The following is a 17,188-nucleotide window of genomic DNA, read 5'->3' as shown; positions in this document are numbered from 1 at the left end:
TCTTTTGATACAGTGGAATGAACCCATTCAAATAAAGTGTACCAGTTAAGTACTTGTACATATACATGTACATATTATATACATCCTGTCAATGATGTCATTCATCCTGTAATTGATGTGTTGAAACGTGTCTGCTGTTACACCACACAGTACATGTGAATTAGTAGACCTGTTCCAAGACATCGAAGACACAACATACATGTCATATGTGCATGTAAGTAATTAACTGGTACACTTAATAGGTTTATTCCACTGTATCAAAGAGTAACAAGGTTGTAGCAGCACAGCTGTTACATGTACACTGAAGACAATGAGGCCTTGACTGGAGCTAAGAATGGTTTGTATATCAAATCTATCATGACCAGATTTACCCCATCCAGCAGGTCTCAGGTCAGCTCTTTGCCTCTGATGAAAATGTAGGCAAATTGGCAAAGTTTGGTAAAAGCACTCAGTATTACAATGTAACAACTATAGCCTATGTAGGTACCCACAAATACATAATGCAAGTACAATGATAGTACAGTACCTGATAGTACATGTTATTACACAGGTTGTACCACTGTACCTAATTAGGTACATGTAGGTACACTGTAACAGCGACACATTAAAATAAAGTGTTGCCGATGAATTTCCCCAGTAGTGGACAATAAAGACTTCTATTCTAGCCTACACGTCACATGTAGCCTACTAGAAGTGATGTTTCAGCTAGAAGTGATGGTTCATAAATTAACCCTCCAACTTTGCTGATGCACAGAACAGGTGTGTTGAGCTTTGTTTTTGGCTCTTCAAAGTGTTGTAAGTAAGGTGGTGTAAGTAGCCTACAGTATAGGCAGGTGGTGAGACAGGTCAAGAAATATGGTGCAGTGAAACAGTACTATACAGTTGATTTTCAGAAGGTGGTTTAGAGTAATATAAATGAAATATAAATATGTGCACTGTATTACCTTATAAGAGCAGAAAAAAATATGGCTATGAATAACAATGTCAGTTGATATTATTTTAAATGTTGGTGACACTACATTAATAAGGAGAATAGCAATAATAAACAATAATGTGAATGCAATATCAATGGGCAATAAATGGAAATCAACAAATACTATAACATACAAACAATGACTCAGAACAGCCTAAGTGCATGGTGAACAAATATGTCTTTACACCCCTGTAGACAGGTGCATGCAAAAACACAGAAAGCAGACAAGGATTTTGTTTTTATAACACATGTAATAAGCAATGAACATTTGAAGATGTATTGTTTTGTTCTTCTAACATCAATAGTAGTTGTGCAGAGGTTGTAACATAATGATAAATACATGTTGCCTGTCACATTATGAATATATACCCTGTCTTGTCTTGCACATCAGAAGCAGCAGCACTATGCTATTACATCGTTCACCGTAGGGACTAATATGAGGGAGACTGAGCTGCCAATCTCTCTTAACAGGCCCTGCATCATATCTACAAATATCTGTTCTGCTCTGCACAAACATAAGCAGGGTCTGATTTAGCGTGGCAGAGTGCTGATTGACAATAACATGGTTCCCTGCAGTGTTTGGTTGATTCCCATTGATGTTTGTGGGTTCTGTTTGACTGTAATTTTTATGTGTGGCATCTCATTCCTCAGTTGTCTAACATGTTTTCTGACGGCCACTGATTGCATTAGCAGCTGAAAGACCAACTTGTAACAAGGTCCCAATTGATACACCCATTAACAGTCCTTGCGACCAATGACATCCGGATCAACTACAAACTTTTGATTGATTTTCAACAATGAACAGTTAGTTCAGTGTAATATGTCCAGCTCTCTCCCCCATCTTAATAAGTCAACATTATATGATATGACCCTATTTTTACATTATAGCCTACATATGTTATAGCCTAACCCTTATCTATAGGTGACTGATGAGATTTATGTTAGCATATATTTATTGGCGACACAATTAATATTGGAGCTATTTCACTGTCGCAGACACAGACGTGCTTGGTAGCCTAGGCTACGTAGTCATAGGCCAACATGAGACTTAAGCCCTTGTGTCGTCATGACTTAGGTTAGCCTATGTTCTTACTGTTGTTATTATCTGTAGGACATATTGTCTATGGAACACAATTGTAGGCTAGGCCTATATTTGATTTTCAGTAAGCTTATATATCAATGATAAAGCTTCTTTACTTTTTTGGTGTAATTATTTAGTTTTTTATCTATGTAGGCTATTTCTTTAATGTTACATTATTATTTTGTTAATACATGGAATAAATCACCACAAACACACGCGACTGTAGCCTATGGGCTTCTCCTGTAGCCTACCAGGCTTGCGCAGCGTGGCTAACAACGCCCCTAAAACAAGTGTAACCGTCGGCTCCTCGAGGCTTATTACTTAAACGAAGTTACAGCAGCTATTAGGCCCGAGGTGCAGTGAAATGGCGTCATCTGGTGTCATACAATTCACCCGCTATTAGACCCAAAGTGCAGGAGAAGTGGATATTCAACCACGCCATCCTTCAGGTCGCAGCGACACGTAGGTGTACTTTATGTGCTGTGTCATGCTGCCATCTAGTGGTTGTGGAATATTTAACACCCATTATAGTTCTGGGAATAGATGTGCCCTCGAATAAATGTTCATTTGGGTAATCCATCTGATAAATTGTGTTTTTCTTTTTATACTTCGTACCTTTATAAATTAAAGTGTATCATTAAGGTACCTTTTTCAATGTCATTACTCTGACATTCGACATTAGTCGACCATAAATTTGGGCAATGGGCACATTGTTAGGAGTTGACACTTTGCATAAGTTTTCTCCACATTACTTGATCCAAATTCTGTGATTTTTGTTGTATAAATGTTGTACAATTATGTAGTTTCGTATCAAAGTGGAATGGTGGTTTTCATAAGTCAGCGGCGTTAGTTTGAGCACATAATTGACGTTTTGTTTACATGTGTTCAATGTAAGTCAATGGGAGCCGGAAATCCATAAATAGCGGCGTCCAAAGAATCTTTTGCCGGATAGCATGACGGCGGTGTGTATTTCAGATGTCAAGGATATTGGGATTGTTTTGGATGTTCAATCAAGCATGTACCCTAGCCATAGGTGGGCTCATGTTGTAAATTAAAGTTAGCTAGCTGACTGAAGTGGATATTAGCACTACAGTAGCTACATAAAAAACGTAGCTGAAGGCAAATGTACAACAGAGGGATTGTTTCTGATTTCGCACCTGAAAGTGTTGATAGTTTATTACTGTTCTATAATATGTGACATAGTGGTAAGTCTGATAGCAACAGCAGGCTAAGCCCAGGCTCCCAGTCCCAACCCCAACCCACTGACTAGCGCGACTCTGGGCATCGGTAACGTTCCAGCTTCATACGCAAAGATTGAACAGTACAGTACGTGCGCTCTGCTCTAAGATCTTTGGAGAGAGATGGTGGTGTTTGAGAAAATATACCATGTTGGGTGGGGAGACTTCTGTGATGAAAATAGACTTTCATTTGATTAAGATAGTGGCAAGTGATGTAGCGGTGCTACCCTAATATTTAGGCTGCAGTAGATCACCATGTTAAGCGTTCACCATACTGCAATTAAGTATACTTTTGATTATGCCTCATTTGCCAATAGAATATGTTAAGAGTACAAGAGTACAAGAGTGTAAGTAATGATAGCAAAATAAACTCATTCTGCTCGATCAAATATGCACTTATGCAATATTATTTTTTTCAGAGACACTGTTGAAGTACTTTGGAGCACATCTCTACCACTACCTAACTCTACCTCATCAAGTGTCTGCCTCCATGGCTGATGACACAGAAGGTGAGGTTTTCTTGATGGCAAATGGTTACATAGCCTGTTAATATGACATGACACATTTAACATTTTTTAACAGTTTTTGTTTTATTTATTTATGTATTTATTTAATCATTGCAGGTTCGTCCACTGCAGAGTTGCAGATACCTGAAAGCCAGGAACGAAGTAGGAATAAGTATCTATTTTTTGGGACATTTTATTTTGGATTATTAATGTTTGTCTATTTTGGTTTTATTTTCTAGTTGAAGATTGCTCATTTAATGCACATTTGCGGATTTGTTCTGCAAATCTGTTGAAAAACAAGTCATTAAACGGATGTACTTGTTTACAACAAATACAAATGCTGTTGTATTTTGTTATTTGTCAATTCAACTTCAGTAAACCACCCTTAGTGCTTCACTTTGAATATGAATGTTTCAAATAAATCTGTGATTTTAGTACCCTCTAAGATTAAAAGGTGACAGGGTTGGTGTAAATAACAACTAATACATTGGTTTACCAAGCACATGGGGCCAGAAGTCTAGAGCGGAGCCCCAAAACATTTTTGGCATGTAAGCAAGGATGGATTACTGAATGAGCCTACCGAGTCCTTATGCATCTGTGTCCAGGGGGGACAGTAGTTAATAATCAGTCACTGTATTAATACATAACCTCACTGTATTCATTTATAATATGACATTATAGTGTGAAGTTGTCAATTATCGCCAAGCACAGGTGACTGCGTTGTGGGAGGGGGCCCCCAAATCAAATTCTGCTTAGGGCCCCCAAAAGGCTCGGGCCGGCACTGACTGCAGTGATCTCAGTCTCTATAGTGCTGTTTAATCTCCAGCATTTCTGACCTCAGATCAGACAGCAGCAGAACCAGCTGCACCTGTGCTGCTCTGCTACTGGAAACCTCACAGGTGAGAGGAGTGTAGTTACACAATAACCACCACTAGATGGCAGTATTCATCTCTCAGTGACATCTTTAAATGTAACTCATATGACATTATTTACAAGTGTGCACAGCATAGGCGTTACATATACATACGCAATTTGCAAATAATTAAATAAAAGAAAACTAAATTTATTTTATTTTAATGTAAATAGCCAAATATCACTGTTGCAATGTGTATACAGTGTTCATTGTCTTCCAACAATGGCCACCAAATGACCCTCTAAATCAGGTACAGTAAGTTCTAAAAAGGAGAGACCCAGCAGAAATGTCCACATTATTTATTGAACTGATATTTTGATGTGCTTGTGGCAGCAGTGTAGAAACACAGACCTGGATAACAAACCATCATAGTGTAATAAATTATATAAAATCGGCAATTATTTCAGAGGATTCTAAACACAGAATGTCAGAAATTCAATTCAAGTACTCAGAAGACGATACCTCACAGAACAGAACAGATATTAGATTCACTGCAGTGGTGATATTTTAATGTGATTGTGGCAGCAGTGTAGAAAAACATAAATGGATACAGCAAAACCATCATAAAAATGCCTGCATACAAAAAATCTGCAACATGGAAAAACTGGCATGGAGTAATAAATGGCAAAACACCAGCAATTATTTTAGAGGATAATAAGATAAATAGAATATCAGAAGTTCCGAACTAAATTAAAGTAGCCAGAAGACGATGCCTCACAGGTAAGATATCAGATTGGCTGCAGTTACTGTGTGAGTGACTCATGACTGAACCCCATATGTCTCCATCCATCTCTGCATGTGGGCTCTTGTTCAGACAGAGACAGTTTCTGCTCTAACTGGGCTGTTCTACTGACACAGAGGCCTTCACTGCTATAATACTCAGAGGAGATACACCAGTATTAAAGTATGGAAACACTCTCTCAGTGAAAGTATGTGTGAGAGTGTGTAGGTGTGTGTTATTATCAGGGTCAGAGAATGACAGCTCTCCTCTGTCCCAGTCCAGCTGCACTCTGATCCTCTGGAGTTTCTGCTGCACTGTGAGGAGAGTGTAGGGCTTTGGGGGAGCACGTGCTCCATATTTACCATCTTTATACTGCACACTCCACTCTCCACTCACATAGCCATATTTTCCCTTCCTCTGGGTCAACTCAGCCTTCACACCCACATTCCACAATGTGTTCTCTCCAACCTCCACATCCCAGCAGTGAGTCCCTGAGTTAAAGCCCTCAGAGCCCAGGACACTGTGATACTTATCAAATCTCTCTGGGTTATCAGGAAGCTGCTGTCTCTCATCACCACGTCTCACACTGGTCAGATCCTCAGACAGGATGAGATATCGGTTTGCAGTGTTGGGATCCAGAGTCACAGGAGCTGCAGAGAGAAAGAACACACACATGAGCTGAGCACTGAGTGATGTGTGATGAGGATGTGAATGATGGTCATTATTAATAGTGGTGTTAGAAAGTGTAATGGCAGGAGAAGTAGTAACAGTGAAATGCTCTTTAGTCATCAGGATGAAGGATCACAGCTGTACAGGAGTGTACTCACAGGAGAGGGATGTTAGTGGAAGGGAGGATCATCACTGACCATTCTCATGCATTTATATCCCTCTTCCTCTTTATATCTCTCTTCATCCCTCTATCAATTTGTGTGTGTGTGTGTGTGTGGGGGGATGCATGTGTGTGTGTGAGTGTGTGTGTGCGCGTGAGAGAGTGAGTATGTCTGTGTGTGTGTACTGTGTGTGTTTGTGGTTTGCTAGTGTATGTGTGTGTCCTTGAGTGTGTGTGTATGTGTGTGTGTGTGTGTGTGTGTGTGTGAGAGAGAGAGAGAGCATGTCTGTGTGTGTGAGGGGGGGGGGGGTGTGCTAGTGTATGTGTGTGTGCTTGTGCTTGAGTGTATGTGTGTGTGTGAGAGAGAGAGTTTGTGTGTGTTTGTGGTGTGCTAGTGTATGTGTGTGTGTGTGTGTGAGAGAGAGGGAGTTTGCCTGTGTGTGTGTGTGTGTATGTGTGTGTGCTTGAGTGTGTGTGTGTGTGTGAGAGAGAGAGTTTGCCTGTGTGTGTGTGTGTGTGTATGTGTATGCGTGTGTGTGTGTGTGCATACGTGCGTGTGTATGTATATGTGTGTTCATGTGGCAAAATAAAAAACAGGCATCCTCTCCTTTGGGGTGATTGTTGTAATGACTATTTGGCTACAAAATCCCCACACCCCATGCACAGCAATCGCTGTGTTTCTATATCACACTACACACACACACACACACACACACACACACACACACACACACACACACACACACACACACACACACAGAGGGCCAGATGTCAGCGCCATGGACACACCGCAGATTGCGAACGCTGTCAGACCCAAGTTTCCGTCGTATTTATCAATCGTTCAATCCTTAGCGAAACTGCGCCTTTCTCTGCCTTTCTCCGCCCATAAACACAATTTACGAACGTCCACAACTGAATGGCAGCGCCTACATACAAGCGCAGTTGAATGATGAACTGATAACTGATAACAAACATTAAAAGAATCAAACGTTTAGCGATTATGAAATAATACCATACATGATAAGATGTAAACAAGCAGGGAGATAATGAAGATCAGTAGTTACTACCAACTAATCAAACTACTTGTGCACGTAGGCTATGGAAGATTGGTCAAATCTAGCAAGTAGGAAAGTTTAAGTGAATGACGTGAAAGTGAAAGTAAGACATTTGAAAGGCCAACGAAAGTTATGGTTGCTTTTGGTAGTAGGCTTCAAATACCTTTACCACAAAAACTGGTGCTCTAAATAGCGATTCTGTTGTCTTTGAAAGGTTCTCTTATTGATGCATTGAACTGCAATTTGGATTAACACCTGCTTTTACAAGGCGGAAGTATTTAGGCGCAGAATAGACGTGCGCTTTCAGGAGCAGTCTTTGTACATACCGCGGAATACATAACTAGGCGCTCTTTACTCTTCCCCTCCCATCTTTTTACACTAAACTCCCACTTTCCCCTGGATCCTCCCATGAATGCATATGAATGACATGACAATCGCAATCTGCCACTTTCAGCTCCCGCGACAGGCAGTTTGCGCTTTTACATCATTGCGGCCTGTTTGTACATACCTCGCAATGATTTTACATGCACATTGCGAAACAAATATGCCTGAAATGGGCGCAAAAGCGTACATCTGGCCCACAGAGTTGGTCCCATTTCCATGATTACAAGATTGATTATGTGTGTTAAAAACATAGGCTACTCACTGTACTGAACAGTCTCCTGCATCTTCTCCCAGACTCTGAACTTCAGGTTGCCCAGGTGCTTTGCCACATTGATCAGAGCTCCTGAAACCCTCTCTGGATCCTGCAGTGTGCACTGGGCTCTGGAATAACATTCAGGAGTCAGTGCTGCTGTGGGTTTGGGTTCAGAACCACAGAGAAGAGAGAGAGAGGAGGCAGATCACTCACCTTTCCACTGTGCTCTTGTAGTTCTGGAAAATAAGAATTAAAAGAAAATATCAGGCATTATTGTTATAACTAGATGTACCACAGAGCGGTACAAAATATGACCGCCGCCCAGTCCAGCAAAAATAGACCACAAAAATAAATCACGCTGAAAGGCCTGTATGATTCTAACTGTCTCACTAAATTGCATTAGCCACACTCAATTCTCACTGGTATCTGCTAGACAACAAGTACCAAAACATGATTAGTTCATAGATTTCACATGTAAAATTCATTTTATACAACCCCACCCCCATCTTGCCTGTTCATAATTCTTGAAAAAGAAGAAATTCTTGAATTGTGTGCATGTGTGCGTGTACACGTTTATGTTTATGTGTGTGTGTGTGTGTGTGTGTGTGTGTGTGTGTGCGTGCGTGCTTGTGTGTTTGCCTGCATATGTGTGTTTGTGCATGTGCATGCATGCGTACATATGTCTACTGTGTGAGTATGTGTCTTTCGTATGATTACTGTGAATGTATGTGTGTGCGTGTGTATCTGTTTATGCACATGTGTGCACATGGAATGGGTTAACATGACCCCTGAAGGCAAACATACGGAAAAAATTGGTCATCCTAGGCCATACATGGGCAACATACGGCCCGCGGGCCACATCCGGCCCGTGGGCTTTCCCTGACCGGCCCGCGTAAGGTCCGTGAAAGAACAATAGTCAAGAGCCTAGCATAGAGATAATGCATGCAAATCAATATCGTTGTTTTTATTTTGAAAGCGACTGCTATTTGTACGCCCATACATTTGTGCATGGATGCGGCGACGTAAACACCCTCACTGATGTGCTGGTGAATAGAAAAATGCTTCTGCGTCGACACAATGCAGTTGCCTTTACGTCGGCGTAAACCTTTCAAAGTTTTGTGTCTCTTATGTCTGCGTCGCTCACCACCGCAAAGGTTGTTAGAACGAACTCCTACTGCTGCTCGTTGGCGATACGAAGTGTTCATTTCAAAACGTTACTGGCAGATAGACAGTTTACAATCGGATAACCCCGTAATTGTAACCAAAATATGTCTGAGTTTATTTGCAAAGCTTATGTTAGCGAACTAGTATGATGCTACTACCCACAGGTTGCTTGAAGCAGCCGGCTCAACACACAGAGCGAGTTGACCAATCACAGTTATGTGCATAAAGTTAAAGCAAAAACACAGCCTACATTTTTAAAATAGTTTTCTTTGTGCATGTTGATTAACTAATGACAGCCTACTATTGTCTGCTCCACATTTTCGTAGTCTAATTCTGCATAGAGTTAATTTAATGATGGTAATGATTTAATGATGAAATATTGCTGAGTGTTGATGAAATGGTGGCACAGGCCTATCGGTTGTACTGACTCCTTCACATTTTCATGACCTAGCCTAATTATATAGATATTGTAGTACTTTTTTATATCAGTCTTTGAAAACTGAAAAAAATGTCAATGTCAAAATGTTTTTTTCGAGAATGAGGATTAAATACTGGACATAGACTAAATATTGCTGTTTTTCCTTTGTCTCCCTCACATTTTCATCTGTTCTTACGACTAGTAAACAAAACCATTGATTTACTTAATGTTATACAAGAACAGAATAGAATTGAACAGAATTGAGTTCATACTTGAGTTCGGTATTTTGGGTCCGGCCCTCCTCAACAGTCCCAGTTTGTCATGTGGCCCCTTGGGGAAATTAGTTGCCCACCCCTGTCTTACACCATATTTTAAGGAAATACAGTTGTTTATTTAAGATTAGTAAGTGTATGTTTTAACCTTTGTTGTGGCATCCATGTTTTTCACACATTCTGATAGCAAAACATGCTTTTAGAACTACTTTTTTTTCTTATGTACAATAGGAAAACAGCTAAACAGCAAAACACCTTTCTGTTGGTTCCGATTTTGTGTAGGCCTAGGCTATGTCTGTGTGCCATCGACAATCTTTCTCTCCATGCTCTGAAGAACACCAAATATGGAGGTTTAAAATAGAAAGACAACCCAGGGCATATCATCTTCAATTCAGGTTGTCCATTACAAGAGCAAAAAAGAAGGGGGGCACTCAGTGTGTGACTGCACTGCATTATCTATTTTTATGCAGAGCACTGTGGCCAATGTCTCTCCATCACAGTTATTTATGTTAAAATTAATTCAACAACTTAGTTGTGTTCCATCTAGTTCAGCTTCATCTATGCAGTAAACAGTATAGCCTACCCCAAGACACATCTAGATAGCATGCATCAGGTAAATATATTAAAATTAAAATACGAAACACAATGGTATGCCGATACAAATCACAGATTTTATTAGGCACATCGAAAATATTGTTTGTATTTGTTATACATATATTTCAATTGCTTTAGAAATATTGCCATGCGATAGCTTTAACCAAAGTCCTTTTAGGCAAGTCCCTCCACTCGGCAGCCATATTGCAATGCTTTTTGGGCACACTTTTAGTTTTAAATCAAATTTAAAGACCCATCTATTTTCTTTGGCCTATAATGTCCATTAATTTCTCCCCTTGTTTGGTTGTTTATTTTTATTTTATTTTTTATTTAATCTTATTTCTATTTCTTTTCTGCATTATATTAACTGGCATCTAACTTTACTGTACATCTTTCTCTAGGCCTATAGTAGTAGTAGTTTCAGTAACCATATGTTTATTTTTATCTACATTCATAATCTGTTTATTATTATTATTATTATTATTATTATTATTATTATTATTATTATTATTTTGTATTTTCATTTATTTATTTTTATTTTTTGTCATTTATGTCTTTTTTTTTTGTCTTTTTTACTGTTTATTTTATTTCTGAGCACCTTGGGTCAATAACATTGCGTTTAAGTGTGCTATATAAATAATATGACTTGACTCATCGGGCATCCGTTTCGGCAGAAATGCGCGTGCGCAAGGCTTCACGACACCAATCTAGATAAGCATGCATCAGGTAAATATATTAAAATTAAAATATGAAACACAATGGTATGCCGAAACAAATCACAGATTTTATTAGGCACATCGAAAATATTGCTTTAGAAATATTGCCATGCGATAGCTTTAACCAAAGTCCTTTTAGGCAAGCCCCTCCACTTGGCAGCCATATTGCAATGCTTTTTGGCCACTCGTCGGGCATCCGTTTCGGCAGAAATGCGCGTGCGCAAGGCTTCACGACACCAATCTTGCTCGAGATCACAAAACATGACTGGCACGTCTTTACAACACACCACATTATTGGCTCAATGTAGGCTATTCACAATATAGCACATGATTGGCTTAATCTATTCACATGTCGACGTTTTGCCGCAGAAGGGGTATGATATGTCTAGACAACTGCCATATTGGCGTTACAAACTATCCCCATGCATTTCTATGGAGGATTTTTTGAGTGCTGTGTCTCCTCATTAGAAAGTCTCTGCATCATCCGTGTAGCTGTCTGTATGCCAGGACACAAACTGTAGAAATGCACTATTTTATAGACCTACAGGGGGCGGTAACGCACAGACAGGTACCGAATCTGGCAAACAACTGAATCTTCCGAAGCACAACTCTGCGGCTGTTAGGAAAGTTGGACAGCTCTCTGTCTAGTCTGCAAGTAAATATCAACTTTCCATTCACCTAATAAGTGTTCTGTTCAGTCTTATCTAGGCAAGTAGCCTAACTTTGAGAAGGGGTGACTTGAAAGAATTCAAGGACACGACACGTTATCATAGAATGTTTCTGTTTTGTTCTCCATGTGCTGCCTAACGTTACCAGGCTTGCTAATGTAACGCTACAACCTGTGTAGCCAACCATTTGTATTGCGCCAGTTTTGTGCAACTTGAATAACGGACGTAGGCTAATGTTCCTATGCCTATGCCAGGTGAACAAAAGTCGCTTCTAAAGTGTTTCCGTCTTTCAGGTGACCTCGCTCTCCGTGTGTAAGCAGGTTACCTGTCTGTCTGCTGCAGGGGTTTAAGGATGGCGTCGAGTCTCTCTGAGGAGGATTTCTCCTGCCCTGTGTGCTTCGGCGTCTTCAAGAACCCTGTCATGCTAACATGCAGTCACAGCTTCTGTGAGTCCTGCGTGAGGCGGTGCTGGGAGGCCAGTGGATCCAGAGAGTGTCCAGCCTGCCGAAACCCATCTCATGACCTCCCTCGACCTAACCTGGTTTTGAAAAACTTATGCGAGAAATTTTTACAGCAGATGAAAGCTTTAGCTGAGATGTGTCAATTACACAATAAGAAACTGGAGTTTTTCTGTTGGGATGATGAACAACCAATTTGTGTTATGTGTCGAGATGCGGAGACACACTCAAACCACAGAGTTTGTCCCATAGAGAAGTTATCCTGTAAGCGAAAGGTGAGAAATATTTTGTGGAAGGGGGGCGGGGGTCTTGGATTTTGAAGCAACCATCTTAAACTCTCCCCAATACACATGTGTCGGTAGGGTACACAAATAGTAATGAAAATGTTCTTTCTAGTCGACACTAGAGGCTAAATTGCAGCCTTTGCGGAAGAAGCTGAAGGCCTTTCAAGAGGCCAAACTCATTTATGAACGAACAGCAAAGCACATAGAGGTAAGAAAAAATATTTACACAGGTTCCTACTTGGTTGTATCTTTGGTTAAAAAGGACAAAGCCAAAACTGGCTGGGGGACCTATTATACGAACAGATCTATAAATTGACAAGATTTAAGATTATAATTTGCTTAACATTTTGTATACACATTCTTATCTGGTTTCTTGATGATTGATTATCCAGTCAGGATTAGTTGTGTGTCATCTGCAAATTATTTCTATTCCTGTTCGATCAAATCTCTCTTTTAAGCAGTGCTAGAATAGCATCTCCAAGATTAATAGATTTTTTTTTTTTTTTTTTTTTTAACAGTCTCAGGCCAAAGATGTTGAGGAGGGCATCGAGGGGGTGCTGAACGACTTCTTAGGCTTTCTGGGGCAGACTAAGAGGGACAAAATGCGTGCACTCAAGGTGGAAAAGAGATCGAAGATTCTGATGGTTGAAGAGAAGAAGAGGGCAGACAGGGAGATCTCATCCCTCACTTCCACTTTAGAGTCCACGGAGGAGGCGATGGGGGCTGACATCACCACATTTCTTCGGGTAATTGGGCTCTCCTCGGACATTGGCATTAAGGGCCCGGATTTGAAATGATGGACCAAGTGCTAAGTCTAATCAAAGCTAATTTAATAACAGGCAAAATCAATTGGCTGATTTAACAGCATGAGCAAGACCTCAACTGCAAACATTGATGAGTCAGCTCGGTGCTCACATGCCACACAATAGCTATAGTTCATACAGAAGAACCCCAGTTGGTCTTGTTTTAATTACACAATTCTGGGGCTGTATTAGTGTAGACGGGCAGAAATTGAGAAGTTTGAGTACAGTTATGTAGACACCTGCGTTCACTTCCTGGTAGGCCACTGGTACTAACACAAGTCCCTTTTCCCCTTTGCGATTTAACAGGACTACGAGGAGACAGAGGGAAGGTGAGTGATCTGCCTCCGATATCTGTTTCTGTCTTTTTGTGGTGTGGACACCAACCCACAGCAGCACTGACTCCTGCATGTTATTTCAGAATTCAGTGCACACTGCAGGATCCAGAGAGTGTTTCAGGAGTTCTGATTGACGTTCCAAAGCACCTGGGCAACCTAAGGTTGAGTGTTTGGGAGGAGATGCAGAATTTGGTTACGTATTGTGAGTATTTCATACCCTTATTTTTTACTATTATCTTTTTTTTGTTTCTCTTTTTTATCCTACACTGTTCAGCACATTTGATAAAGTGCTCTATAAATAAAATGTGTTATTATATATTATTTTGTACATTTACGCACCAGTTTGTCTGATGTCAAAACATAAATAGGATTTATCTTGGCAGTTGGTGTCAGTACTTTGATAGTAATTTACTAGGTAAAGTTGACTAATATGTAAAAGACTATTTTATCCAAAGCAACACGGACTTGCAACGGCGGGTTTGGGTATTGTAGCTGGGGCGCTCAATTGTCAGGTTGCAGTTCCTTCACTAGCGGGCATAATGGGTTTAATGTGAAATGAGTTAGTGCAGTGGTCCCCAAACTACGGCCCGCGGGCCAGATACGGCCCGCCACTTCATTTTGGGTGGCCCCCCAAAACATATCCGTGGTATATAGCATCTGGCCCGCATGGGAGTACGACATCGTCAAACTATAACCTCCGTAATTTCCCCCATTCATTCTCTATGACGAGTCTTAACAGTACCAATGTAATACTCTTTTTGTCCACTGGTGGTTGTTTTGGCGCTGTTTCGCGTTTGCCATCGAAAATGGAATGAAATGTAGGCCTACCTGCAAACAATGTAAGAGGCCTATGCTGACTGCATCAGTGCTCAAAGTATTCTAAAAGTTTATCAATTAATTGTTAATAACTAACTAACTTTTATTCAAGTCATATTTCTGGGACTTTCTGGGATAATTATTTCTATTTTTATTCACTTGTTCAAATGTACAAATTCACAATTCACAAAGTTCTCATCAGGTGAGTGAAAGTGGTCATTTCAGATGTTTTTGCCAGCACTTCATAAAACTCTCATAGTTTGAGAACTTCAAATTATTTGTAGGATATTGCTTGTTCACAAGTTGAGCTGTGTATGCAAAGACACAGAGTTCAGAGTTTTGAATAAAACATTTTGAATAAAATACACTTTTGGGACTACCTGCTAATATTATTTCTCTGCTATTAGTATTATTTCATTTGAGCTACATTTTACACTGATATTGTATGATGGCAATATAAACACAGCTAACAATGGTAAATTGTAGTAGCCTATGATTAAATGTAATGGAATATTCAACTAAGGTAGACTGCTGTTGTTCACAGCACTAAGCTATTTATGGTTACTAACATACTCCGAGTCTCTGGCCCTCTCTTAGAGCCAGGCATAGTGAGCTGGCCCTCGGAAGAAAAAGTTTGGGGACCACTGAGTTAGTGTAACGGTAGCCAGCTGGTCCGTAGCTGGATGTACGTTGGTAAACCTAAGTAAGTATATATATACTCTTTTGATCCCATGAGGGAAATTTGGTCTCTGCATTTATCCCAATCCGTGAATTAGTGAAACACACACAGCACACAGTGAACACACAGTGAGGTGAAGCACACACTAATCCCGGCGCAGTGAGCGGCCTGCAATAACAGCGGCGCTCGGGGAGCAGTGAGGGGTTAGGTGCCTTGCTCAAGGGCACTTCAGCCGTGCCTACTGGTCGGGGTTTGAACCGGCAACCCTCCGGTTACAAGTCCGAAGCGCTAACCAGTAGGCCACGGCTGCCCTCCTGACGTGCTGCCAAGTGAGCTAGCGGCTTTTAGCTCGATTGCTGGCGCGCTCGACTTGCGATCCAAGGGGCTGCTGTTTGCGGGTTTGAGTCTGGACGTGTGCAGGGCTGAGCCGGGCAGTTCAACACAACGCAAGTCACATTAGCAGCTCTGCACTTTTGTGTTTCCGTGTGGATGGTTTACTGTGGACGGGCGTGAATATGTAAATAAGCAAACAAACAAACAAAACTTTATCCTCAAGAATATCCTCAAATTCACTACATCACAAACAGTTATGTGAAATTGAATGGCTTAATCAGTATTACAAATTCTAAAGTGTGTGTGTGTGTGTGTGTGTGTGTGTGTGTGTGTGTGTGTGTGTGTGTGTGTGTGTGTGTGTGTGTGTGTGTGTTTGTTTCACTCTGCAGTTCCAATCCTGCTGAATCCAAACACTGCCAGCAAACATGGCATCGTGTGTCCAGATCTGATAGAACTGGGTGCTCCTGATCCTGCCACTGCTGCTGCTGCTGTTGCCAACGGCAACAACCCCGACAACTTCCCAGACCACCCCGGGAGGTTTGATTTCAGGAACACCGTCCTGGGCTCCGAGGGGTTCGACTCGGGGACTCACTGCTGGGAGGTGGAGGTTGGGGACAGTACGGAGTGGTGCGTGGGCGTGATGGCCGAGTCCGCCCAGAGGAAGGGAGACTTCACCTCCAGGAGCGGCGTCTGGTATCTGGCTCGCTGGGGGGAGAGGCACGAGGCCTGCTGTCCTCCGAACAGGCCGGTAGCCGTCGCAGTGGACCGGCTGTGGAGGGTCAGAGTGCAGCTGGACTGGGAGAGAGGAGAGCTGTCGTTCTCTAGCCCCTGGGACCCCGACGCACACCTACACACGTTCACACACACTTTCACTGAGAGAGTGTTTCCGGTGTGCTCAGGTGATAAGTATCTCGCAATAGCGCCAGGGGATGTTTCTGTAAAACTACAGACTATCTTGTCCGGATAAGTAGAGGAAGTGTACACACACACACACACACACACACACACACACACACACACTGGACATTTCATACACTGACAAAAGACACACACAGATATTAGAGACACACACACAGAAGTGAAGGTCATTGGCATTTAAGGTCTTCAATAGATAGTGTTGTTGCTTTACGAAGAGGGTCAACCCACCTGACATTTGAGGTCAAATGTTTTTGTTTGTTTATGAAACAATCTGCAGTTAAACCCTCATTCTTTTCTTTGTTCACTAGTTTGTGTGACTGTGTGCTTTTCTCTCAGTATGGACTTGAGGGATTGTGTGCTTTTCTTTCAGTATGGACTTGAGGGATTGTGTGCTGTTTTTGTTTATGAAACAATCTGCAGTTAAACCCTCATTCTTTTCTTTGTTCACTAGTTTGTGTGACTGTGTGCTTTTCTCTCAGTATGGACTTGAGGGATTGTGTGCTGTTTTTGTTTATGAAACAATCTGCAGTTAAACCCTCATTCTTTTCTTTGTTCACTAGTTTGTGTGACTGTGTGCTTTTCTCTCAGTATGGACTTGAGGGATTGTGTGCTGTTTTTGTTTATGAAACAATCTGCAGTTAAACCCTCATTCTTTTCTTTGTTCACTAGTTTGTGTGTTCAGTATTTCAAGCCATTCAGTCTTCAGCACTGACAACTGGGGAATCAAATATCTTTGATTTCTTCGATCTTTATTTCTCTTATTAAAAAAATTGTTCA

At 41.1% G+C, this 17,188-nt stretch overlaps 2 protein-coding genes across 4 annotated transcripts; one reads left to right on the top strand and one right to left on the bottom strand.

Moving 5' to 3' along the window:
• Positions 1-4,995: 4,995 nt before the first annotated feature.
• Positions 4,996-8,159, bottom strand: LOC143099609 (zinc-binding protein A33-like). The gene is made up of 2 exons (XM_076262527.1): positions 7,963-8,159; positions 4,996-6,082 (listed from the first exon to the last, which is right to left on the bottom strand). The coding sequence occupies exons 1-2, from the start codon at positions 7,982-7,984 to the stop codon at positions 5,544-5,546; spliced, it is 561 nt and encodes a 186-aa protein (XP_076118642.1). The 5' UTR covers positions 7,985-8,159; the 3' UTR covers positions 4,996-5,543.
• Positions 8,160-11,705: 3,546 nt separating this feature from the next.
• LOC143099606 (E3 ubiquitin-protein ligase TRIM35-like) lies at positions 11,706-17,186 on the top strand. 3 transcript variants are annotated; one of them, XM_076262524.1, is made up of 7 exons: positions 11,706-11,772; positions 12,106-12,518; positions 12,640-12,735; positions 13,046-13,273; positions 13,637-13,659; positions 13,749-13,867; positions 15,883-17,186. In XM_076262524.1, exons 2-7 carry the CDS (start codon positions 12,138-12,140, stop codon positions 16,458-16,460), a joined length of 1,425 nt encoding a protein of 474 aa, XP_076118639.1. In that variant the 5' UTR covers positions 11,706-11,772; positions 12,106-12,137; the 3' UTR covers positions 16,461-17,186. The 3 variants fall into 3 exon arrangements, with proteins under 3 accessions (XP_076118639.1, XP_076118638.1, XP_076118640.1); XM_076262523.1 differs by having other exon boundaries at positions 12,079-12,518; XM_076262525.1 differs by having other exon boundaries at positions 11,721-11,772; positions 12,128-12,518.
• Positions 17,187-17,188: the final 2 nt, after the last annotated feature.

The sequence above is a fragment of the Alosa pseudoharengus genome, unplaced genomic scaffold (genome assembly GCF_046254945.1).
Source record: "Alosa pseudoharengus isolate Yale_2024_CS ecotype anadromous, Long Island Sound unplaced genomic scaffold, YU_APseudo_1.1 YU_APseudo_1.1_scf_3, whole genome shotgun sequence".
NCBI classification, from domain to species: Eukaryota; Metazoa; Chordata; class Actinopteri; order Clupeiformes; family Clupeidae; genus Alosa; species Alosa pseudoharengus.
The sequence above is the reverse complement of the archived record's forward strand: the minus strand, read 5'-3'. Positions and strand labels throughout refer to the sequence as shown.